Source organism: Taurulus bubalis, assembly GCF_910589615.1.
Source record: "Taurulus bubalis genome assembly, chromosome: 5".
Lineage (NCBI taxonomy): Eukaryota > Metazoa > Chordata > Actinopteri > Perciformes > Cottidae > Taurulus > Taurulus bubalis.
In genome coordinates this window covers 14,435,161-14,446,427 of record NC_136593.1, presented here as the reverse complement: position 1 = coordinate 14,446,427, position 11,267 = coordinate 14,435,161, and the positions used below count along the sequence as shown (strand labels likewise).

The 11,267-nt window shown below is 38.8% G+C and overlaps 2 protein-coding genes across 2 annotated transcripts; both read right to left on the bottom strand.

Annotated features, from left to right (window-relative positions):
- Positions 1–1,077: 1,077 nt before the first annotated feature.
- Positions 1,078–4,566, bottom strand: prkar2ab (protein kinase, cAMP-dependent, regulatory, type II, alpha, B; the record flags this gene model as incomplete). The annotated part of the gene is made up of 10 exons (XM_079217786.1): positions 1,078–1,193; positions 1,555–1,687; positions 1,863–1,934; positions 2,027–2,101; positions 2,207–2,308; positions 2,423–2,576; positions 2,676–2,782; positions 3,644–3,783; positions 3,868–3,903; positions 4,323–4,566. 10 exons carry the CDS (start codon positions 4,564–4,566, stop codon positions 1,078–1,080), a joined length of 1,179 nt encoding a protein of 392 aa, XP_079073912.1.
- Positions 4,567–5,268: 702 nt separating this feature from the next.
- On the bottom strand, positions 5,269–10,229 carry slc25a20 (solute carrier family 25 member 20). The gene is made up of 10 exons (XM_079217652.1): positions 10,171–10,229; positions 9,971–10,080; positions 8,649–8,741; positions 8,395–8,540; positions 8,231–8,321; positions 7,999–8,116; positions 7,152–7,224; positions 6,946–7,055; positions 6,717–6,841; positions 5,269–5,880 (listed from the first exon to the last, which is right to left on the bottom strand). Exons 2-10 carry the CDS (start codon positions 10,073–10,075, stop codon positions 5,818–5,820), a joined length of 924 nt encoding a protein of 307 aa, XP_079073778.1. The 5' UTR covers positions 10,076–10,080; positions 10,171–10,229; the 3' UTR covers positions 5,269–5,817.
- Between the last annotated feature and the right edge of the window lie 1,038 nt (positions 10,230–11,267).

Here is an 11,267-nt window from a genome sequence, read left to right as displayed (position 1 = left end):
TTAATATTTAAGATATAATCCTTTTATTTTATGTTTTTATTTGGCAATAATTTTGTTAGCTGGCTAAACTAGCTCAAGACTAATGCTCAAAACATGCCAGTTATTAAAAACAGGGTTACATTTCATACCATACAACAAAGCTTTAAGTTCACATCAGAAGGGTTAACAGTTTGCCGAGTTCAAAAGCCAAACGGTGCGGCACTTTGTATGATCAAATAATCAAGCCGTGATTGACCAGCACTATCGACAAGTTAACATGAATTCTGTTCAGGGAAACAACGATTACAAAACGGTGGCAATGGGACTGCCTAAGCTACATTATCAACTGTTCATGTACAAGAACAAATGGCTTAATTTACCGCGATTCTAATATTTTATTTTGATGGTTCAGTAACTGGGCTGGGAACTCCAGAAGTTACATATCAAAGTCTGGGGAATACTGCTATCAAAGTCTGGGGAATGAAAATATATATATATATATATATATATATATATATATATATATATATATATATATATATATATATATATATATATATATATATATATATATATATATATATATATATATATATATATATATATTATAGGTATGTGAAAAGACTTGTGTCTCCAGAGGGAGCTGCATTAAAAACTGATAAATTGCCTCAAGTGATGTCACTTGAGTCAGCATCAGTTGGGTCTGTAGACTACACATTTTGAAAATGAAACGGATCAGGGGGAGTTATAAATAAGTGAATTACCTAGATCTCTGTAATTCACCTCTGCTTGAGGCTATATTAGCTGCTACTAGGGTAAAGCACCTACATCTCAAACTGAGCGGTCTGTAGTCAAGTAGTATTTTACTGGTAAAGAAGGCATCTGGACTCAGCATGAGATCGGATCAACAAAAATTGGATTTCTCTGGTTTGGCATTAATGGTTATTTAAAACTGACAACCGTGATACTGACAGTATTCTAGGAGTTCAATACATGTTGCTGAATATAAAACGGAAGGCTCTGTGTTACATTTACCTCAAGGGGAGTTCACTATGTACTTGAATACTGCTTCATTTTAAAAGTACGTGTCCTTGTGTTTCAATCTACACTGGAACCAAAGAGTGCCACCCGCTGTTCTTCATACTGGGAAATGTTCCTCTTCATGATGTCCATACAGGGTCCCAGCAAACGCTCAAAAGCCTGGATGTCAATTACTGAAAGAAAGAGAAAGTAAATTTAAGATTGTGGTCTTGTCTAACAGATGGAGTAGTGTAGTTTTGAAATGTTCAGTCCTGTAACAGACAGACTGGAGTTCAACCTCTTGGTCACACACCTTGCTTATGTTAATATTTGGTCAGGTACTGAGCGTCTTGGGCCTGCCTGTGTTGTGAGTTGTAGGAGAACCTGATAAAACGGCGACTGGCTGTGTTTAGATTATTAGTTACTGTGTTTGCTCTTGTTCCTGCAGCTCCACCATCTCCTCTTCCTCCTCAACGTTACAGGCCAACTACAGTCCAGTTTCCAGTCTCTTTCACTGAAAATGAGGACAAAGGGCAACAAACACCGGTGTCTTACCTAAACATTTGGTTTCTCCCACAGCGTAAACTGATGCTGCACGAGGTTTGTTGGTGACCAATGCCAACTCTCCAAAATACTGCCCTCTAGAGCAGCGAGCCACCTCGACCTCCATGTTGTCCTGCTGGACGGCCTTCGTTGGGGACAGACATGAAGGAATCTTAATTACTAGATTAAGATAACACATGACCAGACATACAAAACATGTTCTATTTACTTAATGGCAAAAACTAACAATCAAATTGAAAGATAGGAGAGTAAATGATCAAAGAGGCAACTCAAATAGATTCAGTTATGTTATTGGACACACTCACTTTGCTTTTTATCGTTATCGTCACCTCTCCTGATTCCACAACGTAGAAACAGTCGGCCTCCTCTCCCTGCAGGCACAGGAAGCAGCAGAAACTTTTATGAAGTCTAACTTGTTATTGATTAACGCACAAAGATACAGCAGCCAATGTCCCAACACTACCTGCGTTATTAAGCGCTCTCCATCTTTGAACACCCGCGCTCCCACAACATCTACAATCTTCATCCTCTCAGAGAGCTTGTGAAGAGAAAAGGAAGCATGATGACACTACAAGTACAAGTATAATTGTATGTATATATATATATTTATATATACACTATATTATCTTGTATAGATGCAAACCTCAAGAGACTTCAAAAGAGGAACACACTCGATGAAGGCCTCATACGTCCTTCTCTTCTTCGCATTATTTCTAACAATCAGTCTGTGAAATGTGGCTCGATCCTGGGCACCAGACAAGCATAATAGTTTGTGTTTTATTTTAGCTTGAATTCTTATTCAACTTTAATCTTATTCTTATGTGTGGGATTCAAGATCCTGATGCATTGTGGGACTCACCAGGCCCCACAGGGCGCCTTCCTGTGTTGCAATGATTGTAGCAGCTCGCGGTGTGTTGTACATGAGAGCCAGCTCACCAAAACTGCCCTTATTGTCATACTTCCCAACGCACACACTCACTCTGTCCTTCTGCACAAAAATATCATACACACCCCTGGAAAGACACACAGACCGGTAGTAGAAGTCATTATAAGACGGACGAAATGCCATCTAGTTCTAACATTATACAAACAATTAGAAATATGTCACTCACTTTTCTATGACATAGAAATTGTCTCCATCTTCTCCTTGGTCGATGATGTGCTCCTGAGGTTTGACCAACACCTCGAACATGCCGTCCAAAACCTCAGAGAACTGCTCCTGAAAGTGAGGAAAGCTTACTTGTATAGCAACTTTTAACATAAAGACGAGATGAGAAACATATACACATAAGTTAAGTTTTAAGAATAGTGCAATATTATAGAAGATCAAAATAAGTTAAAGTAGAGTGAAACAGAACAAACTGGAGAAGAAAAGTTGTAGAGTAGCTTGCGTGCATTAGCTAATATTATTGACTAAAAGGCAGCTGCAAGCTGATCAGTTTTCATCCTTGACTTAGAAGAGCTGAGAGTTAGAGAGGAGTTTGTTCCAGATGTGTAGGAGCAGAATAGCTCAACGCTGCTTCTCCATGTGTTAGTGACAGCAAGCAGAGCAGCAGGAACATTCAGTGCTTTGTAAACTGTCACACAGGAAGTGTGTGTGTGTGTGTGTGTGTGTGTGTGTGTGTGTGTGTGTGTGTGTGTGTGTGTGTGTGTGTGTATATATATATATATATATATATATATATATACACAGGTATATATACGTGTATATATATACGTATATATATATAAATATATATATATACGTATATATATATATATATATATATATATATATATATATATATATATATATATATATATATATATATATATATATATACGTATATATGTATATATATCTCATTGTGAGGATCAATTTGACTTTTAGACCTACAGAGTGAGAAAATTTTTGCCGCTCCTCACTTCTTCAAAGGCCTTCCTGAGGGTTTTACGGTTCAGGTTATAATTAGGTTTGGTTAAAGTTAGGATGAGGCGCTAGATAATTCCTTATGTCAATGAGTGTCCCCACAAAGGTAGAAGTATAGGGATTTGTATGACAACCTCCTACACATCATTAAAAGGACTCCCCGTGTTGTACCTGCTCCAGTGTTTTAAACAGCAGAATGTCTCGACACGATTCCTGAAGTCTGCAACGCTGCTCATCCGTTTTTGGATGCACAACCCGAGGCTCTGCATCGTCGTCCTCGTCGTCATCGGGGTTGTATGCCTCTGCACAAACTGCAGCGGGACAAGCAAATGAAAATACTGTACAGTGGGCCACATTAATTGATATTCATCACACATATTGTTCAAGTTACTGACCTGAAACTCTGCGAATGTATTTACTGGTGGTGGACTCTGCAGAGAGAGAGAGAGAGACAGGGATGGATTCTCTTTACTGGACTTCACAATTATATTAAAGCATAACTAAGCTAATCATACTTTACTGTTACAGTTCTTCTCATCTGTGCACATTTTTTTTCTTTCATGTTTTTCATATGCATTGGGAATTCCTTGAGTTAATGTGTGTTATTTTGTGTCATAAGATCTGCTTGTTGTAAGTGGAGCGTTTTTGTTCATGTGGATGTTTGTCTGACTGTGACCTTGTAGGTCAAAGCTTTGCATCAATATTTTCTTCATTTCCTTTGTGTGATTTTGACACAATGAAGCTTTTAGGGTTTGAAACATCCACAAAATGGCATTTCTTAAAGTTACATTTTTTATTTGGAGAACATGGAGCAGACAAAAAAAACGCAAAATGATATAAGACTACTCACTAACAGTGTCTTCCTCCTCTTCAACCTTTTTGGGCTTGTTTGGCTTTGGGTCAAAGGTTACTCCTTTCCATGCAGGTTTGGCGCTGCATTTCTTGGCTCCGTGGTTGTTTCTTTGGCCCCCCAAAAGTCGTGTAAAATGCTGCACTGCAAATTCAACCAAGTCCGGCGGCTTGCGGCGAAGCACCTCGACTGTGTATCCCTGCAGCAGCTCTTTCAACCCAGCTGGTATCTCCACATTACTCATCGTACAGGTTCACAGGTCGCAGGTTGGAGTTTGATAGTTCACAAATAACCTCAAATCTAAACATAAAATATTTAGATTTGAAATATCTAAGCATCAGCTTGTCCCACGGATTTGAGGAACATACTTCTGGGTGTAGCAAACAGTCAGTTTGCTCTCCCTCTCCTCTCGTCTCACTCTCCCCAACGTTTCAGCAGCTTATTGATTTCTTTATTTAGCACGGCCTGTCGGAAAGTATTGACCTGGTCTTTTCACATCAGATGTAAATAAAGGCTGTCCGATGGATTACGACTCTGAACTTGATGATTTGGCAAAGAAACGAGAGTGAGAGCTTTAAAAAAAGTTCAAGTGGTTTCAAATAATTAGATTTGCAGTGTTAAATGCTGCAGGTAGAAAAGCTATTTCTAGAAATACCCTCAATTGATATTGACATTATTTATTATATCTTTATGATTCACTAGTTCTACTTCTGTGCATTTGTATTCTTCATTTCTCTTCCAAATCATTTAACTTATTGTATTTTATATGATTATTGTCTGTCTGTTATCACTCTTTGTTGAAGCTTTACATGTTGAAAGTCAAGGCTTCTATGCTTTTCTTTTTTAACTCCCCCAAAAATACACAATTTAGAAATAAGTGCACGACAATGACATTTCTAAATATGGATTTTTTTTTTTATTTCTTTACATTTTGACATTCATATTATGTTCAATTAAACTCATTACTACTCTCATAATTTCACATGAACACAGACAGACAGTGTCGCTAGCGTTGGTGGTCACTGAGTAGAGGGAGGGCGACCTCACAGGAAGCAGACAGTTTGAAAGATGTGTATTGCCGAGAGACTGATCAAACGCAGTAAAACATAAAATCACCTTTTCCCTGATATGTACACCTGCTCGCAGATAACAAAAGGTAAGGCACGGCATGTTCACTTCTTTTCTTATATAAAAATAACACAATATAAAGAAAACAAGTAAAACAAAAAGAAGAGTGAACATTCAACTTTGTGTGTGTTTGTTTGCTGATACAAAGTCATCACAACATCTCTGCTCTGCTTCCTCCGCAGGTCCGAATGGTTCACTCTCTACAGTACCACGAGGTTTCAAAGATAATCAAGCACATTGTTGGAAAACTGTTAAAATCTCTTTGTGATTTACTGTGTGTGTGTGTGTGTGTGTGCGCCGCTAATAATGCATTGAATAAAACAGTTCTGTTCCTGGGATTTCCATTCGAGGTGACGCTGAAACTTCCTCACAAGTTCGGTGCCATCCAGTTCAGGAACTTCATTGCAAATTCAAATCCTAAGAAACAAGCCTGAAAAAAAAGAATAAACAGACAAAACTCTTTAGTTTGTGTAAAACGTACAATAATGTTATTATTTCAATCACAGCAGAGCTAAATTATTAAATTAAAATGTGAAATATTTTTAATGACATATTATGAAGCCACTGTCTGTGCAACTTTGAACTTAAATAGTAGGAGCTGTAAGACACTGACAATGGAACTGGACCCTCTCCATTATGCTTTCAGGGATCTTTGCTGTCCACTGGGGCCGCAACTAGCAACACATTTTCATTATTGAATACCTTCCAGGTATCTTCTTTGGTCAGTAAGATGTCAGATAAGAGTAAAACTGTCCATAATGCTTTATACAAGCAATTATAAAGAGGCTTTGGATCTCTTATAATTGCTTATTTGTTCGAAAACTAAAGTCCAAAATTCAAAAGATATTAGATTATATCTATAATCACATAAGACAAACAAGCTACACATTTAAACGTTTGGTATTTTCACTTGAAAAATGACCCAAGTGATTCATTTTCTGTCATTTTTTAAAAGGCCTCAATCTGATCTATAGCTATATACTGATGTATGTCGTTTTCCAGTAGCCATCATATCCTGTGGCTGCTAATAAAAAGTATTATTTTCATTGCAAGACTTATGTGTGACCACTCCTTAGCCCCAGAGTCCTTTGCACAGCAGATATATGAGCAAGAGGGTCAAAGTCCAAGGTGCCATGCCAGGAAGTAGAATGTTGAACGCATACTGCGTGCCACAGTGTTGACTTTGTAAGCGCAGCTAGAGTATGCACTAAAAGTAAAAAGAAACCGTAAGTGATTTGGAACGCAGCGTCTATGAAATACACTCACTGCGTTTGCAGGGAAAGCTCTAAGCATGACGGCGTTGAAGCCTTTGTACAGAGAGCCGATGCCCTCCTCTCTGATTAGCTCCCGCAGAACGTCACGGAATCCATTGGGATATTTTCCTTCAGGAGCTGAGGGAGAGACGCATTAGAAGACTCAGTCACAGACACATTTTTAAAAGATACTTACCTACGAATATTTTAGCCTAAACAAATTGGAGAATCTAAAAACGAACCTGTTTGGAAACGAGACTTGAGTACGTCGGCTGGAATTGCGACGGCCCAGTTAAAGATCCCGGCCATCCCTCCAGCAAATAGCACACTGGGAATGCTGAGCTCGTTATGGCTGCAGGGAGAAGAGACAGCATGTTCAACTGCTCAGAGGACAATCTTACCAAAGTCAGACAGTTGTAAATACTGTTGGCAAAGAACAAATATTCACCTTTTTCCTGCTGGTGTGAGGACGTTCTTCAACCACTCATAGGAAGTGAAGTACATCCCACTGGCTGGAACATCTGAGTTACAAAACAAAAGTGGCTTCAGCTGCACTTCAACCTCCATAACATATGAAATATAGCTTCATTTAACTTCACATATTCTGACAGAATAGGTTGGATCGGAGCGGTTTGACATGATGTGTTGTTGTTAATACAAGAACAAGCAGACCCATCATCTGACACACCGTGAAAACAACATTACAGGATTGTAGTCGAATATTAATAACAACACTTCAAACTCTGAACAAACGTACTCAAGGTTAAAACACTGTTATAAATGGGGTCGTATTGTCATTCAGCTGGTTCTATGAATCAAGCAGCTGTCTGTCGGTCAGCAGTTACATCGTCAAAGCACCTGAGGAAAGCCCAAAAATGCTTATACTACTTTTTTATTACATGTACAATAGTACTATTCAACACCTGTTAACAGATTTTGAAGTCTAAAAATCAGCAAAGTTCCCCCTTAAAAAAGGTACCATGTGGAGTTTTTTGACCGCTAGTAGCACTACTGAGAAATATTATTAAGAATGATTCCCTGTTTTCGTGCAGACATGGTCACATTTGTGAAGATTGTTTCACACTGATCTTCTGATCTGGAGGTGGTGGAAACATGCAAAGAAATGCAAAAAATGCACCAGCAAATGCAGTGACATAGGAAAAGTGTAGGATTCAAAGTATTTAAACAGTAACGTTGTTTCTTTACAGGAAAACATCACACGGGTGCTTTTAAGTGAATTATTCTCATTATGTGATCTAGGTCTCAGGTTTACGATCATCAGAGTAAAGCAGCACCTCTCATGAGAGTCAGCGCAGTGCCTTTGTAGATTCCTCTAATCCCAAACTGTCTGTACAGCTGCTTGACACAGTCCATGGGTCCTGCATACTTCACCTCTCCTGTTGTTGCCTGGATCTGTACACACAGAAACACACTCGGTCATTTCCTGTCATGGGGGATCTACTATAATCCAGTGCCGAGAACACAGTGATTACATCCTAATTTCTGTACAAACACATGACCTCTGACCTGTAGGAGGCATTTGATGCGCTCTCCAGGTGCCATGATGGCCGTGGTGAACACGCCAGACAACATCCCTGCAGCAAACAGCTGTGGATACCTGCAGGAGACAACATACTTACTTATTATCACCCTCAGAGCGTTATAGCTAAATGAACAGTACGACCAACTACGGCAGGGAAATCACTTGCGTCAGAATATCATCAGGGGTCTTCTGTTGAATTTTCTTGCCCATTCCAAATCCAAAGAAACAGACAGCAAACATGGGTGTAACTCCAATGATGGGGGCCGCCATGCCTTTATATAGTCCTTTTATACCCTGTGAGGGAAGAAAAGGACAAGGAAACATCAGCACGAGGGAGGGAAGACATTTTAGACAGTATCTTATCTATAATGTCGCAGATACTAAGGCAGCATGCATCCTCACCTCTTTGGCTATGCTCTTCTTAAGACAATCGATGGTTCCAGCATACATAAGGCTCTCTCCAGGTTTTGGTTTGGGCTGAGTCTGTAAACGCACCTGAGAGAGGAAAGAGAATGCCCTTTATATTGACTTCACACGCAGAGAATCAAGCATCACAGCGGCAGCAGTTTGGACCTCAATGTGTGCACCCTGGAAGCCAGGTCCATAAAAAAGAGTCCCGACCTCAACCCCACCCGACACCTTTGGAATGAGTTTGAACACCAACTACAAGCCAGAATGTGAATAAGTCCAATATTTAGAGAGTAAATTGACTTTGTATTGTTTTGTGTGTTATATTGTGTTTTATTCAGTCAATCATTACACACAATACAATAAGTAAAGCCACAATCTAATATACACAAAAAAAGAAGAAAGAATGAAAAGGTATAGGTAGAAGCATAATGCTTATATATATATTCCTATCCTAAATTCGTATCAATTAAATCAGAAAATTAATTTGATATAAAGAAAAAAAAGATAGATATATATATATACACACATTTCATTCACCCTAAAAAATAGTTTTTATAAACAATCCTTTTGAAAACCAAAAATGAGTTGGCCATTCTTACATTCATGTTAGCGTTGATGCATAGTTGAACTCTACACTAGAGATACATCTTCTTTTATTCCCTTTTTAGTGTTTTGTACAGTAGAGTACTTAATGTACCTGGTGGCCAGAAGCACAACTCTAAATTAATGCTAAAGTTGCTCTGTGTCTCCTGGATGTGTAAATAGGTAACGGTTTGCATTTGTGTTTTTGTTTTTTTATACCGACTGTTGATAATATGTTATGCTGCGTTTACAACTTACTCCACTCACAAGTGGCCAAAACAGAATTGTGACAATGGTGTGAACCCAGCATGAGACAAACCTTATTAGAAATAACCTAAAATATAACTTAGGCATTTCAACTGCAGTTTCTTCCAAACAACAAAAACACAGATACAGCTTGCATAAGCTAATATTGGCCAATTGTCTGATGGATCAGTGTAGCTCTCTTAAAGAGTATGAAGCTAATCACTGTAGATCTAAACACACTGATAATGGAGAGCAGAGTTGATGCATTCAGGTGAGATATCTGTCTGAGCAGAGTCATGTAACAGGGTGCATGTCGGTCAAAGGTGCTCTGAGCTTTCTGCAGCAGCATTGATATTTACAGGAGTGTGTGACATCTGACATTTGCTCGCTTGTCTCTGGCTCTCATGTCTGCAGTATCACCGGTCTGCTCTCGTGGTGGTTTCCTCGGTGCATCCTGAAAGTGTTACACACGCGACAATAATCACCTTAATGGTGTCGAGTGGATGTCCCGTGAAGACGAGGCAAACGCCTCCAAACCCTCCTGCGAAGAAGTTCTTCATCGGACTGATCGACTGCTGCTGTTTCGACATGTTTGCTGAAACACAACAGACTGAATGAAAGCGACACCGGAAATGAACTCAAACACACGGAGACATTTAAAAAAAGACGATAAACAAAATATTACCTGGTCGGCGGTGTCTCTGTGAGGTGTGTTTGTGTGCTGCTGTCACTCCTGACTGTAGAGGACCTTTCACCCACTTGTTCACCCGGACCGGTCCTACTGCGACACCGCTGCGCTCTGGTCCGCTCCGGTTTTGCTTCCGAGTGGAAACTTACACTGGTGTGTGTTATTGTATCTATTCAAGCGTGTGCTAATATGGCATTTTAATTCAACTTTATTCAAGCTTAATTACAAAATAGAACTGGTAAATTATCTGTTGATGTAAAAAAATAATTCCATATCTAAAGTATTACTATATTGTTGTTTTGTATTCCTTTATGCATCCATATTGGTGTATATTTAAATGAAGAACAGAAGAATAAGAGAAAAAGGAGGATGTAATATTATTATATAATGTAAAATTAAAATTGTAACCAAGTTTAACTTAATGGTTTCATTTGGTCAACAAAATTGTGATAACGTAGTCGGGTCAATATCACTAAAGTGCCTTTGGTGTCCTCATCAGACACCAGAATCACTCAAAATGTAACAGAATAATGAAACTCTGAGGTGCTTTTATAAATGGCCAAACATTTACACACATAGAAATACAATGACCACCCCCAAAAAAATGTCCTCCATCCGTAGCTACAATTAATACTTTCATTAATTACAATTTTACAGTGCTGTCTGTCTGCGTACAGGAGGGGAAGTTCAAGATGTCGTGAGTTGGAAGAGAGTTCTTCCGAATCGCCTCCGAATGTCGAGCAAATAACGTGAGATACTAAAGATGAGCCTCTCAAAAGTTGAGAAACAATAGGAACTAAGTCAAATAGTTATTGAAGGCGAACAGTTATCAGTTGAGAGTTGAACACTTTCCCTCCAGAAGTCTCCAAACCAGAAGTACCATGTTCAAAAACAGAAATGTCTTTGAATGTGGAGTTCATATTCACCGAACGTACTCCTTGCACAAGCTAATTAAGTGTTTTTTGTTTTTTTTAGCAATCCAGGACATTTTGTTTTACTGTTACTGCTAATATTATTTGTCAAAATGATGTGTTTGCTCAATTGGTGTAAAGGCACTTCCTTCCTACAGAAAAAAAAACTGAGAGAGTGGTTTT

Bases quoted from the DNA above. Each gene is read 5' to 3' on its own strand.
- slc25a20 (XM_079217652.1), bottom strand. From the start codon at position 10,075: ATGTCGAAACAGCAGCAGTCGATCAGTCCGATGAAGAACTTCTTCGCA. The intron at 8,742-9,970 runs GTGATTATTGTC...TTCCTCTCTCAG, and splicing joins ATCCACTCGACACCATTAAG to GTGCGTTTACAGACTCAGCC. The intron at 6,842-6,945 runs GTTCGTTTTTAG...TCTCTCCCTCAG, and splicing joins CAAGTCTCGTTTCCAAACAG to CTCCTGAAGGAAAATATCCC.